The sequence below is a fragment of the Canis aureus genome, chromosome 25 (assembly GCF_053574225.1).
Source record: "Canis aureus isolate CA01 chromosome 25, VMU_Caureus_v.1.0, whole genome shotgun sequence".
In the NCBI taxonomy this organism is placed as follows: Eukaryota; Metazoa; Chordata; class Mammalia; order Carnivora; family Canidae; genus Canis; species Canis aureus.
Window position 1 is genome coordinate 5,769,145 of NC_135635.1, and position 26,388 is coordinate 5,795,532.

At 40.8% G+C, this 26,388-nt stretch overlaps 1 protein-coding gene across 1 annotated transcript; it reads right to left on the bottom strand.

Moving 5' to 3' along the window:
- Window positions 1–351: 351 nt before the first annotated feature.
- SPMIP11 (sperm microtubule inner protein 11) lies at window positions 352–24,860 on the bottom strand. Its single transcript, XM_077870264.1, has 4 exons — window positions 24,705–24,860; window positions 3,681–3,803; window positions 977–1,121; window positions 352–542 (listed from the first exon to the last, which is right to left on the bottom strand). The coding sequence occupies exons 1-4, from the start codon at window positions 24,781–24,783 to the stop codon at window positions 494–496; spliced, it is 396 nt and encodes a 131-aa protein (XP_077726390.1). The 5' UTR covers window positions 24,784–24,860; the 3' UTR covers window positions 352–493.
- Between the last annotated feature and the right edge of the window lie 1,528 nt (window positions 24,861–26,388).

Genomic DNA, 26,388 nt, shown 5'->3' on the forward strand with positions numbered 1-26,388 from the left:
CTCTGAAGATGTTCTGGGCCCTGGGTTGGGTCAGCAGTGGCAGAGCTGGGCATAGGAGGCAGCCTCCTGCCAGAGTGCTGTGAACCTCTTTCCTCTGTGCTTAATGGGCTTCCTCTGGCTGTCTTGCTGCCAAGGTGAAGCTGCAGTATCTTCAGAGATCATGACTACTCTAGGCCCTTCAGCATCATGAGGACCAGTGTGTGTCTTCCCAGACTTGTTACTCTGACACCTGCCATTCGTGAGGCCAAGCCCTTCCCACACCAAACACCAAATTCTGGCCCACACACATCTGATCTCACAGGAATTTGGGCATTGGAATAATCCCCCCTCCTTCCGGTACATACAAGTGACTTCTAGTCCAATCTGTTTACTCTGCTTTTGGGATCCCCTCCTCCCATTAGTCCTTCAGTGGAACCAGGACACCTTCTCCCACTTTCTCCTTCTTTGCCCTGCTTCCACAGTCCATCTTGGCCCTTCTGCAAACACATCCTGCTCAGTACAGACTGAAGTGCCTGTCACTAAGAACAGAGTGATCCATAAACCTGGAAAAGAGAGAGAAGGTCTCAGATTCAGCCAGACCGGCCTGGTGTGTGTGTGGCAGTGTCTTTAAATGTCTCCCCTGACTGCCTCAGGGTAGAAAGGGCAGGGGCAGTAATGAGGAAATATGGCATCAGACAGTGAATGGTGGTTGGAGGATGGGAAGCAGCAATGAAGGAAGCAAAAACGTCCCTGGACTCCCCTAGGAAAGCTACAGACACTTGTCTTGTGCTTGTCCAGGAGTCCTATCCACAAGACAAAACACAAAGATTCAAACACATCTTTAACTCTTTTAAATGCCAGATTCTAGGGCCAGCTCTCCCTGGTAAGACAACTTTGTCTTCTATTCCCTGAGAAGAGATGAAATAGCCTCTAAGGAATTAAGTGAAGGGAGGGAGTACTTCCCTTATTCTTCCCACCTCCTCCATCCCAGACTAACCTGGTCATTGGGCTTTTAATGAGACAGTGGCGGGGGCTTCGGATCCATGGCATGGTTTCCTCTGGATGTACTCCTGGACCATGGGACCGCCAGAAGCTGAAGTTCTGAGCATCCGTTAAGGGGACTCTGAAGACCTGATTGGGAACTGAATAGTTGGGGAAGGGCAGGTTATCCAGTGTCTTCAAGTTCTCTCTTCCTGTTGTGCCTCATGGCAGCACAAGCCCAGCCTAGCAAATGGGCCTGACCAGGTGCTGAAAAGTCCTGGGAATCTGGCCACCACACCCAGCTTCATTTCCGGATTCCAGCATCTCACACCCTTCGTGGTCAGTTGAATCAGTCTTGGTTTCTCCTGCTGCCCCTAAGCCCATCTCCAAGAGAGCTTTCCCCAAATGCTAAGACGGTGGAAAAACATGTGGGCAGCTCACTTGGGAAATATGCAAGATGGGTCTCCTGGCTCCCCTCACTCCACTTCTGCCCCCCTGGCTTAATCATCCTCTTTCCCTTCCCTCCTCTCTGAAAAAATTCCTTCCTTTGCTCATTCCAGGTAATTCTCTGAAACTAAATAATGATACCATCTCATGTTTAGATACTGCTAGTAGATTCTTTTATCAAGTACCTATCATGTTCTAGGTGTATTAGATGTTCTTAAGATTTTGAAATAGTATCAGACTTACCTAGTTCTTTTTAATAATTTTATCCTTTATGTGGATAAATCTAATTCTACCACTGTATAAAATTTGTACATTCTTTATTTTTATTTTTTATTTAAGATTTTATTTATTCATGAGAGCCACAGAAAGAGAGGCAGAGACATAGGCAGAGGGAGAAGCAGGCTCCATGCAGGGAGCCTGATGTGGGACTTGATCCCAGCAATCCGGGATCACGCCCTGAGCCAAAGGCAGACGCTCAACTGCTAAGCCACTCAGGCGTCCCTGATTATAAACTCTTAAAAGAATTTGCAGGCAGCCCGGGTGGCTCAGTGGCTTAGCGGCCGCCTTCGGCCCAGGGTGTGGTCCTGGAGACCTGGGATCAAGTCCCATGTCAGGCTCCCTGCATGGAGCCTGCTTCTCCCTCTGCCTGTGTCTCTGCCACTGTCTCTCTTTGTGTCTCATGAATAAATAAATAAAATCTTAAAAAAAGAATTTGCTACTAGGAATAACTCTTAAATACTCCATCTATATGTCTTTTTAAATTTCTGAAAGTATCTTAGTTTTTTAAATTAAACTTTAATTTTGAGATAATTATGGATTCACATATAGTTGTAAGAAATAATACACACGGATCCTGTGTACCCTTTATTACCCGATTTCCCTCAATAGGGAAAGGGAGTTACCCTTTTATAGCCATGTCCTCCTAGCCCCCTTGGTGTTCTTCATTTCTGTAATTTTGTCATTTTAAGAATGTTATATAAACATTCTTGGCAATGTTTGGCATCACTGACAATATGTGATCTTTTGGGGGCTGGCTTCCTTTATATAGCATAACTCCCCGAAGAATCCTAGAAGTTCTCGCATGTATCACTAGTTTGTCCTAGATGCTTTTTTATTTTTAAATTCTTTTTTTTTTTTTTTGAGATTTTATTTGAGAGAGAGAGAGACAGAGATAGCAAGAGAGCAAGAGCTGGGAGGGAGAAGCAGACTCCCCACTGAGCAGGGAGCCAGATGCAGGGCTCCATCCCAGGACCCTGGGATCATGACCTGAGCTGAAGGCGGGCACTTAACTGGCTGAGCCACCCAGGCACACCCTAGAAGCTTTTGAAGAATGTTTATTTATTTTTTAAAAAGATTTTATTTATTCATGAGAGAGCGAGAGAGACAGAGGCAGGGACATAGGCAGAGGGAGAAGCAGGCTCCCTATGGGGGAGCCTGATGCGGGGCTCGATCCCAGGATCCTGGGATCACGACCTGAGCCTACCTGAACCCAAGGCAGATTCTCAACCACTGATCGACCCAGGTGCCCCTAGAAACTTCTTTAAATGTACATTTTCTCTAACTTTCACAACAATGCTAGAATATGATTCCCATCTTCAGATGGGTCAGAGAGGTTAAGTGGTTAAAGGAACTTGCCCAAGGTCATACAACTTGTTTGGAGTTTAAACTCCGTTCAAATTCCAAAGCCAAAGTTTGGTCTACCACTCCTCACAGGCATAGCACATAATATACAAAGTACTCTCCTAAACTGTCTCATTTTGTTGTGATCTTCACAATTCTGTAAGATTGATAGAGCAGGCATTTTCTTTTCTTTTTCTTAGTGAGAAAGCACATTAATAGAAGATAAGTGGGTATCCAAAGACAGACACTTAAAAGAAGCAGAACTAGGAGATGCCAATATGGAGCTTCTGCTTCCAAGTCTGATTCAATTTTTGTTTTATCTTGCTCATTCCACCATTCAAGTCTAATTTCTGCCTGCTTTTCTCAGTTTCCCTTCGCTGTTTTTTTTTTTTTCCTCCCTGTTCTATAACCATGCCCCACCACAGCCCAGCCATTCTTTACAAACTCAGGCATATCTATTCAGCCTCTAGCATGGGGCCCACTCTAAGATAATTTCATGTCTTTGTGGTTTTTTTTTTCAAGATTTCATTTATTTGAGAAAGAGCAAGAGAGCACTCCCCCCCCCCCCCCACTTGCCTCTGAGAAAGTAGCCCAACCCTGGGCCAAAGGCAGAAGCTTAACCAACTGAGCCACCCAGGTGCCCCAATACTTACACGTCTTTAACAGCACCTTCTTTACAGCTTCATGGTACTTTGTATGGCTATTCTGGTGCACGGAATAATTCCCATCTTCTGAGATAATAGGTGGAAGCCTAGTGGACACTGGTTCCTTCTGGTCTGAAATGAGCAGACTTGTTATGAGTATTTAGGAAATGGGGCTATTTGATTTTCTGAGTCTCTGGTCTCCATGCCAACCAGGCACATGGCAGGGATCTCTCCTAACCACTCAAATCTGATCTCAGGGTCTCAGATGTCAAATTATAATGCCTGTGTCAGAAGGGAAGGAGGGAGAACCCCAGTGATCCCTCACCATTCTCTTGCTCCTCTCTGACTCCTGGGTTTTGAGTAGCCTCCTGCTAGAATCAGGATATTGACAGATACTTAGTGCCGGTGAAAAAGGCTCTTTATCTGAAGGGACACTTATTACCTGGGATTGGCATATTTGCAGAACTTTAATTGGTCTAATAGAGGAAATTATGTTTGAGCTAAGTCTTGGAGGATAAGAAGGAGTCCATGGGACATAGTGGTATCAGGAAGAGCCTTTCAGGCAACAGGATAGCAAGTGCGTAGAAGATGGAAGCATTAGAGAGGTTTCAGCTTGTTATTGATTTGGAGCCTGATTAGTGCTAGGTAAAGTGGAAAGGGGAGGGAAAGCGCTGGAAAAGTAATGTAGAGTAGGGTAAGGTAAGGTAGGGTAGAGTAGAGCAGTGTAGACCTAGCATTCTTATGGGGGTTTGGGAATCCCCTCTGAAGCAAAACGAATCTCACCACGGGGCCTGAAAAGACCAGAGCATCTTTGCCCAGGTCTGAATGTCTGAATTCATATGTTGAAAATTCAATTCTAACATGGTAGTATTTGGAGGTGGGGCCTTTAGGGGGTGATTGGGTCATAAGGGTAGGGCTCTTATGAATAGAATTAGTGCCCTTATAAAAGAGGCTTCAGAGAGCTCCCTCACCCTTTCCACCACATGAGGACATAATGAAAAGTCTGCAAACTAAAAGAGGGCCCTTATCTGACCATGCTGGCACGCTCATGTCACACTTCCAGCCTCCAGGACTCTGAGAAGTAAATTTCTGTTGCTTATAAGCTACCCAGTCGATGGCATTCTGTGACAGCAGCCCAAGTGGACTAAGATGCCAGACTCTCTTGCAGCTAGGGCACGGGCAAAGAGTTTTGGCTAGGCCAAACACATCTGCTTCAGATTCTGAATCATAGAGGAATGTTGCAAAGAAGCAGGGGGTAGAGTCTATGCTATGTAGTCCTTTTTCTACTAATGGGAAGTTAGCAGATCCTAACTACTTAGGATAGTTAAGTAGTGCAGCTACATCTTCTAGTAGCATGTCCAGAGCCCAGGGTCCTTGGTACCAACAGTGCCTGCAACAGTACTGAACACAGCAGTGTCTGTGCCCAGCATGATTCTGGTTGTTATCCACCAAACTTGGTTTTCTATTCCTTTTACAGCTTTTATGTACTTCCCAATATTATTTTTAAAAAATTGTATGTAAAATTGACATACAAGTAGTTGGATGTATTTAATATGTACAGCTTAATGAGTTTGGAGGTAAGTATACAACTGTGAAACCATCACCACAATGTATGCCGTAAACATATCCGTCCCCTCCAAAAATTTCCTCCTACCCTATTTACCCTATTTATTGTTATTTTGTGATAAGAACAAATAAAAGAGCTATGCTTGTAGGAAATTTTTAAGTATATAATATGGTATTAACTACAGGTTCTATGATGTACAGATCTCTAGGATTTATTAATCTAATATAGTTGAGACTTTGTACCCTTTGACTACTGTCTCTCCATTTCTCCTTCCCTCTAGCCTCTGGCAACTAACATTCTATTCTCTGTTTCTACAAGTTTATTTTAGATTCTTCATATAGTATTTGTCTTTGTCTGGCTTATTTCACCTAGCAGGTCTTCCAGGTTCACCATGTTGTAGCAAATGGTAAGACTTCTTAATTTTGAGGATGAACAATATTCTATTGTGTGTGTGTGTGTGTGTGTGTACTATATTTTCTTTATCCATTTGTGCATTGATGGACATTTATGTTGCTTTCATGTCGTGGCTATTGTGAATAATGCCACAATGAACAGAGAAGCATAGATATGTCTTTGAGATCCTAATTTCTTTTTCTTTAAAAGATTATTTATTCATGAGACACACACACACACACGCACACACAGACATAGGCAGAGGGAGAAGCAGGCTCCCTGCAGAGAGCCCGATGTGGGACTCGATCCTGGATCCTGGGATCACGCCCTGAGCTGAAGGCAGACACTCAACTGCTGAGCCACCCAGGTGTCCCGAGATCCTAATTTCAATTCCTTTGGGTACATACCCAGAAATAGGATTTAATTTTACTTTTTTGAGGAACTTCCATACTGTTTTCCATCATGGCTGCACCAATTTTCTTTTCCATTAGTAGTATACAAAGGTTTTCCCTTTTCTCCCCATCCTCACCAACATGTTATCTTTTTAAATATATAATAGCCACTTTTACAGGTGTGGAGTGATATCTCATTGTGGTTTTAATTTCCCTGAAGATTGGTGATATTGAGCATCTTTCAATACACCTGTTGGCCATATATATGTGTGTCGTCTTTGGACAAATGTCTCCTCATCTTATGCCAACTTTTCTATCAAGTTATAGGAGTTTCTCATGTATTTTGGCTGTTGGCCCTTTATCAAATATATGGTCTGCAACAATTTTCTCCCATTCTGTAGGCTCTTTTCATTTTGTTGATGGTTTCCTTTGCCGTGAAGTTGTTTAGTTTGATGTTATCTCACCAATATTCTTTTAATAAACTCATGTTCTGCTTAAATAGGCTAGGTTTGGCTTGCATCTCAGAAACCTGAGCTTGTCAGAAACTGGATCAAAGTTTGCCAATCTCTCTGGAAATTGTTGCAATCTCTGACTCACCTCTGGTGGAGAATGGGGATGCCACTTCTCTGCGGTTTTCCCTTAGCTCCTGCTTTTCCCCGTCATTGTGGTTTGACCCCACTCATTCATTTCTGTCCCTCCTTCCCCACTTTTGCACTCTAGTGGAAATCTCCTTTCACACTCTTTTGAGAATGATCCCGCCAAAGTGGAGCACTGTTTGAAACCCCTCCTTTGACAGTAGAGGATTTGGATAGGTGACAATATAGAATTCTGGAAGCCTGAACTGAACAAGGGGGCTGATTTGGACTTCATCACAGGTTACGGTAATGAGAAGCCAGTTCCTCGAAGCAGTGTCATTTGAGTTTGGGCAAGGTGGGGGTGCCAGAATGTCTGTGGCCAAGTAGATATGTTCTGAGGAGAAAGAGTAAGAGTATACTCCTAGTGGACAATGGGACCTTGACTGCGAGTAATTACTGGTTTGGGTGCAGGTAATTGTATGAGCTCTTTGTCTGGTCCTGAGACCTCAGACAGATTGTCCGTAAGGGTATAGCCAGGTGATGTTCTCTATTATCTCAGTTTCTAAGTAGTAGGTTCCCAGATTCCCATATAAAAGGCTACTGTGTACTTGGAGGTGTGCTGGACAGTATCACCCATTTGGATGCCTTCCTCCTGAATCAAGCACCAGTTGGCATACTCTTTGATTTCTGGCAAGCTGGAAGATATTTTTGGTAACCCATAGTTTCCCACAGCTGCCAAGTTTTTGAAGCCACCTAGGGTGAAGGGCGGTGAGCTGTAGGTAAAAATCATGCTATAGCTACTGTGAATGGGCAGGTTATGGGTAGGGAGAGCCAATGAGCTCTTTATAAGCAAACTACAATGTGGCAAGATAGATGAACTCATCATTTCTTTTCAAAGATTTTATTTTTATTTATTTGAGAGACACACAGAGAGAGGCAGAGACATAGGCAGAGGGAGAAGCAGGCTCCCTGCAGGGAGCCCGATGTGGGACTCGATCCCAGGCCTCTGGGATCATACCCTGGGCCAAAGGCAGCCGCTCAACCACTGAGCCACCCAGCATTCCTGAACTCATCATTTTATTGGTAGATAGTGTAACAGAGGTTCTTCATCTGCCCAGTTAGTACTATGCTCCATATAGTTTTTGGTGGTAAGTAGATACGAAGGGCCCTGACAGGTTTCTTTTAGAATTGGGCCATAAATTGAGAGTTGCTATAACACTATATCTAATACTTTGAATATACTATGAAGGACTTTGGGGGTGGTGCAAAAGTACTTGGGTAAATCTTCCTTTTATTCAAATTAATGTTGCTGATTTTTTCAATACTACAGGCTTCCTAGGCCTCTGAGTGGTCACAAAATCTTACTTACCCACTACTTGCCTACTGCCTCTGATTAGTTCCAAGTGGGACCGATTGGCCACAATGTTTTCAGGTCGAAGAATTTTTAGATTGGGTCCCAGAATTCTGACTTCTAGGTTAGGACACTTGCTTGTTTCAAATGCTTAGTACGTAGTGGTGATAATATCTAACACACATTACTTGCGAGCTGGTGTTGCTGCAAGCAGAGTAATACTACCCTGACTAAAGATTCACACGAGATCAGTTTGAGAGAAAATGTGGTGTATTGTACATAAAAAATGATTCCTATCTAGGATTTCCTATCAGATGCCGGGCATTAATCCCTTGACGTTGGCTGGAGGGATAACATAGAGTGAAATTGACTGAAATGTGTTTGGAAGGCTATCTTGCACATATTGTCTTCCCTGATACAAGGGACTTGTCAGTGCATTGGGAGGAAGTGGACAGAAACATGAGCCCAGGGAACTAGGGCACATTTTACCTATGGGGACAGTTTCTTGATCTCCATGTCCAAAAATATCTTTCTCCAAGCGGAATACTTGTTCAGGATTCTTTTTTTTTTTTTTAATTTTTATTTATTTATGATAGTTACACAGAGAGAGAGAGAGAGAGAGGCAGAGACACAGGCAGAAGACGAAGCAGGCTCCATGCACCGGGAGCCCGATGTGGGATTCGATCCCAGGTCTCCAGGATCGTGCCCTGGGCCAAAGGCAGGCGCCAAACCGCTGCGCCACCTAGGGATCCCCTTGTTCAGGATTCTGAACACAGGGGAAGTAGATGGGACATGGGATAACAGAGGCTTAGTGCTGGCTGCAGACTGCTGATGTAAAACAGACTACATGGATCTTCTAGAGATGATAATGATAAACCAAGCTAATATTTAGTGAATGCACTCAACTATAAAAGTTAGGTACTATTATTATCTTATTTTACAAATAAGGAAACAGAGTCCCAGAGAAGTTTAGTAATTTGCCCAAGTTCACTAAACTAGCACATGGCAGAGGCATGAATTTAACTCAAGTCATTTGGCTCCAGAGCTCATGCTCTTAACTACCACACTAACCTGTTCTTAAAGTCATCTCATAGGGCTTCCAGGCAGGACAAAGGACTGTGGGAAAACAAAAACTGATACAACTAGCCTCTTGCTGAAATCCTTTGAGTACAGCTCAATGGGGGGGGGGCGGGTCCTGTCAAAGGTGTCTGCTCATCCTGGAAGCAGCCCTGAGTTGGGTGGGGCACATGATATCTATACCTTGTTCCAGAGGCAGATCCCTGATACCCCACTGAAATGTGGAGTATCATTCCTATATCCAGCATTGGGGGAACAGAGAAGACTGAACTGCAGTGGGCCGCTCTGCAGTAGACTGGGCTAGTCCCAGTGGGGAAAACTAGTGGGGAAAGGCTGAGCCTCCTTAGAAAAAGTGGCCTAGGGATCCCTGGGTGGCGCAGTGGTTTGGCGCCTGCCTTTGGCCCAGGGCACGATCCTGGAGACCTGGGATCGAATCCCACGTCGGGCTCCTGGTGCATGGAGCCTGCTTCTCCCTCTGCCTGTGTCTCTGCCTCTCTCTCTCTCTCTGTGTGACTATCATAAATAAATAAATAAGAAAATTAAAAAAAATTAAAAAACAACAACAACAAAAAAAGTGGCCTCTCTGCTGCTATACATAGTCACCCACCTTGGAGGTGCCCACTCCTTAGACTTTAGCTGACTGAAGCTATGAGTAGCTTGAGTATCTTCTCTCCTCTAGTTTCAGGGGACAGGGGATGATGGTCTGTAGCAGCTACAAGACATATATGGGTTGTTTCCAAGATACGTTTTTACAATTTCAGTATTTATTTGGAAAGGCAGAGGGGTTTAGAGGCTTTGGCCAGTTCATTCTTGGCTGAATTGTGCCATTCGTTCTCCTGTTTGAAAAGCCAGAACTACAGTGCCCTCTGCTGGAGCCTAAGAAGGGCCTCCCCAGCTGTCTCCTAACAGGTGGGTCACCAAACAGGCAGTTTGGAGAGATCAGAAGACCTAGAAGATTGAGCAAAGAACATTCCAGTCAGGGTGGGAAAAGCCATCTATTACATCGTCTGACAGGATCCAGAAAATGAGGACCAAGTGAGACATGCTCAGCTTTTACCACAATACCATATACTCGAGATTTAGTCTTTCTTGAGGAGCTTCATTTAGAACTGGAAGAGCAACTCTGAGGACTCAGTGAATTCCTCTGGGAAGAGGAACGATAAAAGTAGCAGTGGAAGAAGATGTGTGGAGCTTGGACGTCATTGTGTCTGTGACTAGAGGGCAGTTGCTAAAGAGTCTGGCAGGGAAACGTCATTTGTCTCGAGACAAAAACAAGCATAATCTCTTCTCACCACCACCCCCATCAACTTGCCTCTGAGATTCCTATCAGTGGGAAATGTCCTGTGTGTTTATTTGTGTTATGATGAGGTTTAGTCTGACCTATGGTTTTCATATAACAGGGCAATGGTGTTGTCTCAGCAGAGGGCCAAATAAGAGTTAATTTGTCTGAAATCAAGACCATGACACTCTGGACTAAGACGACTGCCTAGGTATGAAGCTTAAACAGGAGAGCAGAGTTCAGAACAGGTGGTAAGACAGAGTCTGCAAAGGAAAGGACAGATATAGGGCCAAGTTCCCCAGGGGAGGACAGGGAAGGGAAAGCTTAGGCATTCAAGAGACCAGGGCAAAAGGTGAACAGACTCTGGAAGCTGGGTTGAACCTGCAGGGGCCATCAGTATTAAGATCAGGAAGGGTGAGTCTGGGAGGGCAGGAATCTATGATTGGTGGACATGTGAGTTCTGGTCACTGGTCAGAGGTGCTTTTTTGTGGATAGCTGTAACGATGAAAAGTCCTTTGAAGTTAGGCAGGTTTTTTGTTTGTTTGTTTGTTTTGCTTCCCAGGGAAACTTAATAGTTAAAAATATTGCTTTCCAGGTATCCTATCCTGGCAAGTATGTCTTTGAAACATGTCAATGATATTTCAGTCATAGTAAAGGTATGTAGTAACTTATATGTTATGGTTTATAAATTTCCTGCAATTATCTTATTGTGCAGTTTTATGTGCTAGGTCTTAGGTATATTACGTACATAATTTCACTTAATCTCCACAACAAACCTATAAGGCATTATTATCTCCATTTACAGGCAAGGAGACTGAGGTACTCTGAATTTGCTTAGTGTGAGTTAGCCCCCTGAATCTGAACAACTTTGGGTACTTGATAAAACTGAATTTACGAAGTCAAGAAGAGACCAAAGTATGCTCTCCACACCTGTTTTCCTCTTTGGTTTTTCTATTTGGGTTCTTTATCAGGAGGAAAAGAAAGGAAGGAGGCAGAGACTTGCAGAATATTTGGTTATGTGTGTTGACTCACCTCTATGAGTTTTCATTATGATGATAATAAGGAAAGCTTGAGTGGGCCCTTTTGAGTAGAATGTTAATACACTCACACCTACTAGGAGAAAAAAAAAAAAGCCCTATCTTTCTTCAAAGGAAAATTCTGAATGACTTAAAAATATCACTATAGTAAGAATGTTAAGGATGAAGACGTGTTAATATTAATAGGTTCATTTTTATAGTTGCTGTTAAAGCCCTAGCTGAAGGGTGAGGTTAAGAGTGGCTAATTTGAGCATGGAGAACAGGCCGAAGTGCTAGTGCAGATGGACAGAAAAGGATCAAGCCACTTGAGGGAATGTGTTGATGAGGTGAAATCAGCCAGAGAATCATTCTCAAGACAAGTGTGGATTACAAATCAGAGTCCTGCAAGATTTGGATTGTGGGACTAATGTGAGTTGAGTCAGAACTGTAGGTTCCTTGAATTAATGGATGCAGCAGTTGGGATTAGGAAGACTCAGCCAAGCAAGGCAGATATGGGCTTGCTAGGAGCCATACAGAATGCTGTATTTTACCCATACTTCTTCCACCCCCCTCTGTTAATTTCCCAAACCAGTTCTGAAATAATAGACATGTCTGAGGCAAGTTCCCCATTATGGTGGTCCACAGGCCCAAGACTCTCCTAGCTGACCATATATTGCAAGCAACCTCAGCAGTACCAGGAGTGAGAACAATCTGAGCTCTGTTGATCTGCTGAACAAGAGGAGAGCTAAGAGTTTAGCAACATGGTAAGTGGATATGAGCACTGGCGCCTAGATATAAGTAGTTTCAGAGGAGTGACTGAGGCAAGAGCCTGACAGGAATAAGTTCATGAGACTGAAGGAGAAGAAATGGAGACAACAACTTTGTCTTTTGAGGAATTTTTCTGTATGTGGGGGCAAAGAAATAGGAAATAGAGGGCTTTAAGATGGAAGAAATTGTAGCATGTATGTGTCCAGATAGGAATGGTCAGAGATGGAAAACTTGATGCAATGGAGTGCAAATAACATTGGAGTAGCGTGGGGATGCCTGGGTGGCTCAGCGGTTGAGCATCTACTTTTGGCTCAAGGTGTGATCCCAGGGTCCAGGATTGAGTCCCACATTGGGCTCCCTTCGAGGAGCCTGCTTCTCCCATCTGCCTATTTCTCTGCCTCTGCCTCTCATGAATAAATAAGTAAAATCTTTAAAAAAACAAAAACAAAAAAACCCATTGTAGTGTCCTTGAATAAACAAAAAGATGGGACCTGATGCACAGTTGGAGGGGTTGGTTTTAATAGCTGTTTGGACTGTTCATTTAATAAGACACGTGGGCAAAGATGCAGATAGATGGGTAAATGTGGTTTGCGGGAGGTTATAGAAATAATCTTCTAACTGCTTCTGTTTTCACAATTGAAAACTATGAAGTAAAAGGTGAGTTGGGGCATCTGGGTGACTCAGTTGGTTAAGCATCTGCCTTCAGCTCTATTTCCAGTGCTTAACACATACTTGGCATAATCAGTTCCTAATAAATAAATATCTGATGTTGGATGAGAAGGGGAGTCTGGACTGCTGCCTTACTGGAGAGCTTTTTATCCTGAATATTATATATAATAATTATATATATATGTATTAATATACACACATCTATATATGGCTAATATTTTCTATCAGTCTCTTTCTTGTCTTTCAACTTTATAATGTCTTTTGCTACACAATTTATAATTTTTATTTAGTACAAGTTGCCATCTTTTGAGGCTTCCTGGTTGTATGTCCAATAAAAAAGGTTTTCCAAAACCACTCTAAGATTAAAAATATTGTTTTCCTCTATTTCTATAGCTTTGTTTTATATATTTAGCTTTTTAATCCATCTGCAATTTATTTTTGTGTATGATGTGAAGTGGGAGGTCCTTACAATTTTATTCTTAATTTACAAAGTTTGTTTTCTTTTTCTTTAAAGATTTTATTTATTCATGAGAGATACAGAGAGAGGCAGAGACATAGGCAGAGGGAAAAGCAGGCTCCATGCAGAGAGCCCAATGTGGGACTTGATCCCGGGATTCCGAGATCACGCCCTGAGCTGAAGGCAGATGCTCAAAGTGTTTTTAAAAAATAGCAAGTGTAGGGGTGCCGGGTGACTCAGTTGGTTGTCTCTTGATTTTGGCTCAAGTCCCTGCCACCACTGTCCCCCTGGCTTGTGTGCTCTCTTTAAAAAGAACCCCATGGAGTGCCTGGGTGGCTCAGTGGTTGAGTGTTTGCCTTTGGCTCAGGTCCTCAAGTCATGATCCTGGGGTCCTGGGATCGAGTCTTGCATTGGGCTCCCTGCAGGGAGCTTGCTTCTCCCTCTGCCTATGTCTCTGCCTCTCTTTCTGTGTCTCTCATGAATAAATAAAATCATAAAAAAAACACAACAAACCCCCCCCAAACCCAAATGCCTTTCTAGTTTTTAGTGATAGTTGTACACATCTTTTTAATTTGACATAGGTGTTATGTATCATATTAATCTCTTCTAATATTAAGTCATCATGGTATTCCTGGAATAATTCCTACTTGACAGTAGATGATTATCTTTAATATATTCTTGAATTTGATCTGATAGTGGGATTTGTCCATTTGTCCATTTATACTTACATTGATCTATGGGTTCCTCTTTTGTACTATATTCTATAGTATGTTTTATGGCATTAGTTTTGTGTATTATAGAATTATTTTCATTGCTTTTTGTGCTTTTGAAAATGAAATTATGTCTTAACATTATGTCTCAAAATTTTGAAAAAATTCCCTATGAAAATCGTACGCACAGCCTTTTTTCAAAGCAACTGTTTGGCAAGTTTTCCTCTGGTGATCATTGATTTAATTTGGGTTTATACTTATTTATTTTTTAAAAAGATTTATTTATTTTAGAGGAGAGGGCAGGGAAAGAAAGAGAGAGAGCATCTCAGATCTCAAGCAGATTCCTTGCTGAGTGCAGAGCCCAATGTGGGGCTTGAGGCAGGGCTTGATCTCATAACCCTGATATCATGACTGGAGTCAAAATCAAGAGGCGCTGAACTGAATGAGTCACCTAGGTGCCCCTATACTTGTTTATTTTAAATGTCTTATAATCTAAACGTTTGCCAGAAAAAAAAAAAACTTCCACAAACCTTTCACTTTCTTGATGGTGTCCTTTGAAGCACAAAGTTTGTAATTTTGATGAAATCCAATTTATTTGGCTTTCTGTCACTTATGCTTTCGGTGTCATTTCTTAGAAACCACTGCCTAATCTAAGGTCATGAAGATTTTTCTTCTAACAGTTTTAAAGTTTTAGCTCTTACACTTGTGTCTATGATTCATCTTAACTTTTGTATATGGTGTGATGTGGGGTCCAATTTCATATTCTTTGCATGTGAATTTCCAGTTTTTGTAGCACTGTTTGTTGAAAAATGATTCTTTTCAATTAAATGGTCTTGCTTTTTTTTTTTTTTTTTTTTTTTTTTTTTTTTTTGGTCTTGCATTCTTGTTGAAAGTCTATCGACCATAAGTGTAAGGGTATATTTCTAGACTCTCAATTCTATTCCATTGATCTATCTATACACATCAATCCTTGTGGCCAGTACCACACTGTCTTGATTACTGTAGCTTTGTAGAAGATTTGAAATTGGGAAATGTGCTCTCCAACACTGTTGTTCTTCAAGATTGCTTTGATTATTCTGGGTCTGGTGCGTTTTCATATCAATTTCAGGATATCTTGTCAATTTTTGCCAGGAACCATTATCTTTGGATGATATGTCAGCACAAAGAATTCTAAGAATCTAAATTGCATCTAGAAAGGGCTCTTAAATCTATCCCTCTCCTACATCCTAACTCACATCTTGAATTTGGCAAACATTCAGGAATCTCCAACTTGGATAAGTTTAAGTTTCTATTAATAATTAATTCTTTAAGATGCTTTAATTTCTTGATGTATTTTAGGACATTAAATGTGAATAGCTCAATATTATAACTAGTAGAAGCTCCACTGAATAGGTTTGCTAGGTTAATTAACGTTCTTCATTTCCTCTGAAAAACATTAAAAGATGCCTGCAACATTTCAGTTGCAGCTGAGAGCTACTCTTCAGTGTATCTGCATACTTCTGCTCTCACAAATTAAACTGTATGGTTACCAAGAGTCAGTAGTGTTGTGTTTGATTTTTTTTGTTTCCCAATTTATGCTGGGTTACTTTGTAATTATAATTTTGCAGTGTTAAAAAAGAGCAGTGATTTGTATAAACTAAGTTGACTGTATTAGAAAAAATTAAAACTTAACAAATTACCGTAAACATTGAATTAAAATAGATTTGAGTTAGAAAATTACCATTTTGCAGCTCTCATAGAAATAATATCACTCAGAACCATCAACAGATACAAAAACAAAAACTAGTGGGTAAAAATTTGATGAAGAATATTTACATGTTTTTCAAATATCTTCCTGGAAATTATTACAAATTACAAGACAAAAATAATAACTTGGTAAATTACAATACAAAAATAATTTGACAGTGGAGAAAACTGGCAAACACCATCTTAATGACAAGGCCAAATTTAACATTATCAGTGAAACAAAAGGACACTGAGCCTCACGATGTGACCTACTGAAGACATGCTGCCGCCTATTCCTGTAGAAAATATTTATTTATTTATTTATTTATTTATTTATTAGATTTTATTTATTCATTCATGAGAGAGAGAGAGAGGCAGAGACACAGGCAGAGGGAGAAGCAGGCTCCATGCAGGGAGCCCGACATGGGACTTGATCCCAGGTCTCCAGGATCCCACCCTGGGCTGAAGGCGGCGCTAAACCGCTGAGCCACCAGGGCTGCCCTGTAGAAAATATTTATACCCAATGTAACTATGAGAAACATCAGACAAACCCATATTAAAGAAAATTTTATAAAATGTATGCACTATTAAAAAAGTGTCAATATCATGAAACACAAAAGAACATGGGAATTGTTCCAGGTTAAAGGAGACTAAAGAGCCATGCCAACTAAATGCAATGCTGATCCTTAATCAGATCCTGGAAGGAAAAGTTTTGCTCTAAAGGACATTAATGGGACAACTGGCAAAACTGTAATATAGACTACAGATAATTAGATAATAGTTTTGTATCAATGTTAAAATTTGATGAGTTTAGGAGATGCCTGGGTGGCTCAGTGACTGAACGTCTGCCTTTGGCTCAGGGAGTGATCCCGGAGTCCCAGGATCAAGTTCCGCATTGGGCTTCCTGCATGGGACCTGCTTCTCCCGCTGTCTGTGTCTCTGCCTCTCTCTGTGTCTCTCATGAATAAATAAAATCTTTTAAAAATGTTGATGAGTTTAATACCTGTATTGTGGGTTGTTATCTAAGAAAATGTTCTTATTCTTAAGAAATACAAACTGAAATATTTGGTGGTAAAGGAATATAATATAAGCACTTTATTCTCAACTAGATGAGAAATATATATCAGCTGATAACTAGAAGTCATATATTTGGAAAGAAAGAGTATGAGAGGGAGAAGTAAAGCAAATGTGGCCAAATATAATTGGCTAATTTGGGTAAACAGTGTAGGGAATTTCTTTGTACTAATCTTACAACTTTTCTATAATTTTGAATTATATCACCAAGGAAAGTTTTTAAAAATAATTGACCATATAAGTTTCCTTTCTCTCTCAAATTTGTTAAAATGACATAAAAATAACAAGGGCATTAACCTGCAAGGCAAAGAGAGAGACAGCAAGGATATAAGGGCAGATGAAACATTTCAGGAGAAGTATCTTTTGCAGAAAATAGAAAGTGGACAGAAGGGTGGTAACTAACCTTTCAGAATGGAAAAAGTTCTAACTTAATTTTCTGCAGTGGAGGACAGAACTAGAATTGGGCTAATCCATCTGAGAGGTTCAAATCTTATAACAGGTATCATAGAAGGCAGGAGTTAAGAAATAGGTCTGAGCACAGGAAGGTGGATACAGAGACTGTCTACAGAACATGCAGCATGAGCACACAAACCACCTTCCCCAACAGCCCCAACAAGGATATGAAAGATTTCTCTGTCCAGCAATTCCACTTCTGGGTATATATCCAAAGGAAATGAAAACAAGAGCTCAAAGAATTATCTTCATTCTCATTTTCTTTCTTTCTTTTTTAAAAAAGATTTTATTTATTTGTTCATGAGAAACACAGAGACACAGGCGGAGGGAGAAGCAGGCTCCACGCAGGGGGCCCAATGTGGGACCCAATCATGTGACTATATGATCACGCCCTGGGCGGAAGGCAGACTCCCAACTGCTGAGCCACCCAGGGATCCCTTCATTCTCATTTTCTTTCCAGCATTATTCACAAATAGCCAAGATGTAGAAATCTAAGTGTCTGTGAATGGATTAATGACTAAAAAAGATGTGGTATATATACACAGTGAAATATTATTTAGCCATTAAGAAGGAAATCCTGCCATTTGCAATAACATGAACAGATCCTGAGGGCATTATGCTAAGTCAGGTAAGTTGGACAGAGAAAGGCAAATACTGTATGATCTCATATGTGGAATCTAAAAAAGCTGAACTCAGGAACAGAGAGTAGAATGGTGGTTACTAAGGGCCATTGGGTGGGGGAAATGTTGGTCAAAAGTTACACATTTCCAGTTTTAAGATGAATAAGTTCTGGGGACCTAAAGTACAGCATAGTGATTATAGTTAATAATATTGTTTTTATATATTTGAAAGGTGCTAAGAGAGTAGATCTTAAATGTTCTTACCACAAAAAAGAAAAGATAATTATGTGATGAGATGGAAGTGTTAGCTAGTACTATGGTGGTAATCATTTTGCAATATATAAGCGTATCAAATCAATATGTTAAATTTACATGTTTTATGTGAATTACATCTCAATAAAACTGAAAATAGTTTCTTTGGAGGAACTGAATCTAACAGGCATTGCACTCCTAGCCAAGATTCACCATGAGGGGTGGCATATGGTGCAGGACTAAAAAATGTGAAAATCAAGATCCTCAAATGTGTGACTCTTAATACCCCCTTCTCCTGTCCTGGTCCTAGTAGGCTGGCAGACAAGCACATAACCAATCCCCAGAGAAACAATTATCAGATCCTTCCCTGGAAAAATTGTAGATATACAAAGGAAAGCTCCCAGTGAAGCCCACAATGGACTCCCCCACACATAGGCTTTTAGTTCATCACTCCTTTTTTTTTTTTTTAAAGATTTTATTTATTCATGAGAGAGACGCAGAGGGAGAAGCAGGCTCCATGCAGGGAGCCCGATGTCGGACTTGATCCTGGGACTCCAGGATCATGCCCTGGGCCGAAGGCGGCACTAAACCACTGAGCCACCCAGGGATCCCCTTAGTTTTTCACTCCTCAATTATAATGGAAAGCCACGGATCACCAGTTGTTTGACAACAGTCATCAGAGAAAGACAGAGACAAAATAAACTCATTGGAAAAAGAGCACAGAGGAGACAGAGCTAATGCAGGACCAGAACTTCAAATAAAGCAGAATATCTGTGAAGAAAAGAGAGACAATATGGACAAGGAAAGTCAGAGGACCAAAAATGGCCCTTGGAACTTAAACATAGTAACAAACAAACAAAAGTTCTGATACAAAGGTGTGTTCATGTATGTCTGCAACTTCTTCCATATTTTTTTTTTTAAGATTTTATTTATTCATGAAAGACACAGAGGAGAGAGAGAGACAGAGACACAGGCAGAGGGAGAAGCAGGCTCCATGCAGGGAGCCTGATGTGGGACTTGATCCTGGGGCTCCAGGATCACACCCTGGGCCGAAGGCAGGTGCTAAACCACTGAGCCACCCAGGGATTCCCTTCTTCCATACTTCTTGAAGAAGTAGAGCTTGTTTCACCTCACCTTGAGTGTGGGCTGCATTTAGTGACCCTCTTTTAACAGAATAAGGTGGAAGTAAGAGTCACTTCTAAGACTAGGTCATAAAAAGGCATTGTGGCTTCCTTCTTTTCTGCATCATCTGCTCTGAAGTTAGCTAACATGTGAGAACACTGAAGCAGCTTATGGAGAGGTCCATGTGGCACGAAACTGAGGTGTCTTGTCAGCAGCCAGGGAGGAACTGAGGCCTCCAACCATCAGATGACTGATGCTCCTGCTGACATCCTGTTTTCAACCACATAAGAAGCCCTGAGCCAGAACTACCTAGCTAAGCTGTTCCTTGGGCTCCTGATTCACAGAAACTGTGAGGTGATAAATGTTCGTTAAGCCTCTGTTTTAGGATACTTTGTTACACATAGATAATTAACAGAAAATGGAAGATAAAGTTGGGCAATCTCCTGAAGAATGTATTTTTAAAAACCCAAAGAAAATAAAGAGAAAGATTAGTAAGTTAGAGGATCATCTCAGCAGGTTTTATAGCTGACAAGACAGAAGTTCCAAAAAGGAGAGAGAAAATAGAGAATAAATAAAAGGAAATTTCTCAGAAATGAAGGGCACAATTTCCAGATTCAAAAAGTTTGTGTAGTATCTAGTGCAATGAATGAAAAAATCCCTACAGCAAATTCCATCATTACAATGTTTCAGAACACCAAGGAACAACAAAAAATTAGAAGCTTCAGAGAGAAATAAGTCACATATAGAAGAATCCAACTGGAAGTGGAAGATAATAAAGGCATACTTCCAAATTTTCAGAAAATGAAAAATTTCAACCTAGAATTTCACAGCTGGAAAAACTGACAAGTATGAGGGTAAAATAAAAATCATTTTGGCTTCAAAAATATACCTCCTACACATTCTTAGAAAGCTATTCAGGCATATATTCCAGGAAAGGGAGGGAATAAATCAAGAAAGAAAACATGGGATCCAGGAAATAGGGAATAAAACCTGGGAGAGGGATGCCTGGGTGGCTCAGTGATTGAGCATCTGCCTTTGGCTCAGCGCATGATCCCGGGTCTGGGGATGGGTCTTGCAATAGGCTCCCTGCGAGGAGCCTACTTCTCCCTCTGTGTCTCTGCCTCTTTGTCTCTCATGAATAAATAAATTCTTAAAAAAATAAAAAATCTGGGAGAGAGGCAAAAGCAAATTCTATGGACAAGAGCTATGCACCAGGTTTAGAGAGTGAACAGTCCAGATGGAATAGGAGAGAGGCAGTTAGGAAAAAAATCAGAACGGATTTATTGTTTTGAGTGATTGAAAAAATATATATTGGACATTTGACAGAGATGCTGAAATATTAGGGGAAAAATAATAGTTATATGGAGAACCAAGCCAATGAAAAATGGTGGCAATTCTTAACTCTAGGGGTAAGGAAAAGGTTGAACAAAAGAAAGTTATCATAGTGACATTATTTGGCCTAGCAGTGAACAATTGTTATTAAAGATTTTATTTTAGAGGGAGAAGGAGAGGGAGGAGACAATCTCAAGCAGACTCCATACTGAGCATGGAGCGTGATGCAGAGCTTGATCTCATGACCCTGAGATCATGACCTGAGCTGAAACCAAGAATCAGACCCTTAACCAACTGAGCCATCCAGGTACCCCATCAGTGAACAATTTTTACACATTTTTAAGATCACAAGACTTGACTGAAACTTTTTTTTTCTTAAATATTTTATTTATTAATAAGAGACACAGAGAGAGAGAGAGCGGCAGAGACAGGCAGAGGGAGAAACAGGCTCCATGCAAGGAGCCTGACCTGGGACTTGATCCCGGGTCTCCAGGATCATGCCCTGGGCTGAAGGTGGCGCTAAATTTACGCTGAGCCACTGGGGCTGCCCTTGACTGAAACTTTTATTCATGTTTTATTGTTGCATCACAAACTTGGTGGCTTAAAACATCATTCTTTTATTACCTCACAGTTCTGTAAGTCAGAAGTCTGGGCAGGCTTGACTGGATCTTTTGCTTAGTCTCATAAGGCTGAAATTAAGGTATTGACTGGGTTGGGGTCTTTTGTGAGGCTCTAAAGAAGAATCCACCTTCAGTCTTATTCAGGTTGTTGGCAGAATTCAGTTTCTTGGTTAGATGGGTGAGCCCTTGCTGGCGGCCAGCCAGGCCACTCTCAGCTCCTAAATGCCACTCACATTCTTTGGCATGTGGCCCCCTCCATCTTCAAAGCCAACAATGATGTGTCAAATTCCGCTCATGCTTCCAATCTCTGAATTCCTCTTTTGCTGCTGGCTGGAGAAAACACTCTGCTTTTAAAGGGCGTGTGTGATTAGATTAGGCGCACTCAGATAATCTCCCTTTCTCCATATAAAGTAACAATCAAGGAGTGTTATCCATACTATTCAGAGATTCCACCCACACTCAAAAGGGAGGGGATTATATGAAGGCAAAGTTCATTGAGGGTCATTCTTAGAATTTTGCCTTCCACAAACATAAACCTGGTAATATAACTATACTGGAAAAACCAGGGTGGGAGAGGAGAAAAACAGTATGGTAAAAGAAAGCTAAATTGTCAACCGTCATAACAGGAAGGCAATATATAACAGCCAAAATGGATTAATCAATACACATATGAGCATTTTCTTTTTTATAAAAAGATTTTATTTGAGAGAGAGAGTGTGCATGTGCACAAGTGGGATGAGGGGCAGGGGGAGAAGCAGAGTCCCTGCTGAGCAGGGAGCCTGAAGAAGCAAGGCTTGATCCTGAGACTTCAGGATCATGACCTAAATTGAAGGCTGCCACTTAACCAACTGAGCCACCCAGGTGTCCCGATATGAGGATTTCCTTTAGAAGTAGGAAGGTTAAATACCAAAAGAAACTAGAAGAACTGAAAATTTGTCTCTGGAGAGTGGAGGTGAGGGGACTGGGGTACGGAACCCATTTTTCATTATAAGCTTTTTAGCACTATTATGTTTAATATTACTTTGAAAAAGAATTAGATAACTCTTAAAAAAGATTCTATTTTAGAAAAATAGAGGAAGAGCATGTGCATACGTCATGGGGAGGGGCAGAAGGGGAGTGAAAGAGACAAGAAAACTATGCTGAGTGCAGAGCCCAATGAGGGGCTTGATCCCATGACACCAAGATAACCACCTGAGCCAAAATCAAGAGTTGGATGTATAACCAATTAGTTACCCAGGCGACCCAAGAATTACATAGATAACTTTTAAGTATTTCTGATTAGACACGAGGAAGATACCTAAAAGGTTTGAATATAATAAAAATCATAAGAAAGTAAGTTTGCTTTGCATATGTCTGACTCCACTTTAAATAGACCCAAATGGAAATTACAGATGAATTTGTGCAAAAAAAGGGCATGGCACTCATCAACAGACACATTTTCAAAGAAATGGAACTGGCACCATATCAAAAAAATTGGTGAATCTACAATTACATGTATTAAGTGAAACTAAAATATATAAGGTGTACATTTTCTTGATTTCCCAATTTACAATGTAATCTTTAACTGACCAACGATTTGTCTAAGAGTCTACTGTACAACTGACTCTTGAACACTGGTTCGTTTATATGTGGATTTTTTTGAATACACAACAAAAGAAAATTACAGTATTATAAATGTATTTTCTCTTATGATTTTCTTTTTTATTTGAGAGAGAGCGTGCACAAATGGAGGGAGGGGCAGAGGGAGAAACAGACTTGCTGAGTGCAGAGCCTGCTGCAGGGCTCAATCCAAGGACCCTGAGATTACAACCTGAACCAAAGTAACTACCTAACCTACTGAACCACCCAGGTGCCTCTACCCCATGGTTTTATAAAGTGAAGTCTTTCTCTCTGCCTCGCCTAAAACGAAACTAATTAGAAACAAGACTCAGGCCTCTTTGGATTGGTACTCTTATTTACTGGAATTTAGGTAGCTAACTGGATAGGGAAACCCCAGGCTTAGTGCTTAGTTCTCTCATGATGAGGCGTCCCATCTAGTAGGGGTAGGCAGGGTTGGAGCAGCCAGGAAAAGCCTATTCTTGGAACAAGGAAAATTTATGGGTTAGGCAAAGTGTGTTTCTTTGAGAGAGGGTGAAGAGCTCCTTATTTGGAGACAATAGCAGCCCCATGGCATAATGCTGGGACCCAGGTGGGGGCCAGCAGGGGAGGACTGGTGTAGGGCTATTAAGGGATTTCTAGGGTTCACCAGTGGGCCCCTTTGTACAAACCTTACCTGAAAGCTGGATATATAAAACAGAGCTTCTTTGTTGTCATTAGAAAAAGGACAGAGTGTTTAATAGAGCCCTATACAATAGTGTCTTTCAATCTTAACTTTGTGCTTTATACTTACCAGTTACTCTTCCCTTCACCCCAATAAAACTTTTAGTATCTGTCTACACTTAATTTCCTTCACATGTTCTCCATTCTTCCTGAAATACCCTTTCTCCTGCATTTCTATGCTTTAAATTTATCTTTTAAGATCTTAACCAATTGTCACATCCCCTCCAAAGCCTCCTGTTAACTTCCTGTTTTAGTCATTCAAGTATCACTTAATTTATTTACCTACAAATATTTATTAAGCCTCTATTATGTATTAGCATTGCTAGGCACTCTGGGTATAATATAATCAGATATTTACTCACTGCCTATTAAAAATCCTTCAATGGTTCCCTATAAAATTACAATGCTTAGCATGGCTAACTATCCTAGATTTTCTGGCTCCTGCCAAGCTTTCAAGGCTTACTTCCTGTCTTCTTTATACTTTATCTGGAGTTCAGTGACTATGGCTCTTTCTCTCAACTCTTTGTTCCTTTGTCTGTGCAATATTCCCTTTCTGTCTACTTGGTGAACTCCCACCATCCTTTTACTCTCAATTCTGGCAGCATTTCCTATATGAAGTCTTCTCTAAAGGATTCTCCTGTGCTCATTAAAATCCAATAGTATCAAGTACTTCTTTTGTGGTTCCACAGTATTCCATAATTTATTCATACACTATATTGCAAATTTTTGTTTGCATATTTATCTTTATTCAATAGCCACTTTACAGCAGAGACTATCCTATCCATCTTTGTAACCCCAGTCACCAACATAAAGCCTGGCACAAAATCGTACTTGATAAATGTTAACTAAATGAGCAAATTAATAATAATGCACATTTATTCAGTTGAACAGATTGAACATCTTTTCTTTTAAAAGACTTTTTAATCTATTTATTTGAGAGAAAGCTTGAGAGCGCACACACACAAGCAGGGGGAGTGGCAGAGGGAGAGGGAGAAGCAGACTCCCTGGTGAGCAAGGACCCTAGGATCATGATCTGAGCTAAAGGCAGATGCCTAACCACCTGACCCACCCACGTGCCCCTGGATTGAAAGTCTTAATAAGGATATTAAAGGACAGAAGAGGGAAACTCAATGGATAATCTCCCTACTTTATAATTTTAACTGGTGTAATTGTTAATTGTGGGTGACAAAGCTCAAACTCAAGGTAGAAAAAGAAATGGCAAGAAGCAGCTCTTCTAACCCTCTACCCTATATTCCTCTTACTTGCTTCTTCAGTTGTGTCCCTTTTCTTGTTCCGAAAGGAATTTTGATATCCCAACAGATACAAGTTGAAGAAGGCCATCTCAGCTCCTCCCTGTCTTCTTCTGGAATGTTCAGGCTGGAGCACTGGACTCTGTGTTTGGTAACCATGGCAATGCCCTGAAGAATTACTATGACTGACGCTCCCTTTGTCTAAGGAGACACAGGATTTATGGTTTCACAGTAGAGCTAGAGTGAGAGTGGGCTAAATAACTTCAGAAAAATGCCAGTTACCCTTTTCCTTGCCCCAGTCTTATTTATACCGTAAGTTTCTTGAAGGCAGGGATTAGAAAGAGCACTGAACTGGGCTCAAATATTAGTTTTGCCATATTCTCAGTGTCTGAGTTTGAGTAAGTTAAGCCTCTGTTTATTTTAAAAAACCACAGTGGTACCTATTTCATAGAATTATGAGAATTAAATGAGATCATACAGATTTACTTAGCATAGTGTTCAGCATATGATGGAAACAAACAGTATTCAAATGTGAATATGGTACTTCTCATGAGTCTTTATTTCAAGCAGTGATATGCTGAATCTGTCCATACTGATTTTTGAGCTCCTGTTAAATTTTCAGGAATTTTGCAAGCTGGTTAAAGCCATTATTAAAAATTATCTAAATTTACAATTGAATAAATTATTAAAAAGGTAATAAATACTAAAAACTCATCTCTTCCTAATCATTTTACTATATTTTACTATTACATATGTTCATTAAGTTATTTATATCTAAAAAAAAAAAAGTTATTTATATCTATTGTATCTGGATATTCTATTTTTATTCTTTTTTCGCATTGCTTTTCAGGATGGGAAGTTTCTGTTGACATATCTTCAAACTCTGATTCTTTCCTTGGTTGTGTCCAGTGCACTGATAAGCCCACCAAAGGCATTCATTTCCTTTACAGTGTTTTTTGTTTGTTTTTTTAAAAGTAAGCTCTAGGCCCAACATGGGGCTTGAACTCATGACTCCCAAGATCAAGAGTCCCATGCTCTACTGACTGAGCCAACCAGGTATCCCTGTTACAGTGTCTTTTATTTCTAACATTTTCTTTTGATTCTTAGTATTCATCTCCCTGCTTGCATTACTCATATATTCTTGCCTGTTGTCCACTTTTTTTCCAATAGAGTCCTTAGCCTATTCATCAGTTAAATTCCTAGCTTGACAATTCAAACACTTCTGCCATATATGACTCTAGTTCTGATGCTTGCTTTGTCTCTTGAGACTGTATTTTTTATCTTTTATTTTTTAAAAAAGATTTATTCATGAGAGAGAGAGAGAGAGAGAGAGAGAGAAAGAGGCAGAGACACAGGCAGAGGGAGAAGTAGGCTCCATGCAGGGAGCCCAATGTGGGATTTGATCCCGGGTCTCCAGGATCATGCCCTGGGCTGAAGGCGGCACTAAACCACTGAGTCACTTGGGCTGTCCTATTTTTTGCCTTTTAGCATGTCTTATAACTTTTTTGTAAAAAGTTAAATGTGATATATTGGGTAAAAGGAATGGATGTTTTACGTTTATCTGTTTGGGAGTTTGGCTGGTGTTTCCTGTTTGCTATGGCTGTAGGTCTCAGAGGCTAAAATTTCCTGATGTTTGTCTCCCCTGTTGTCTTTGGGTTTCCCTACAGACTCCTTCTTCAATAGGGTCTGAGTTTGT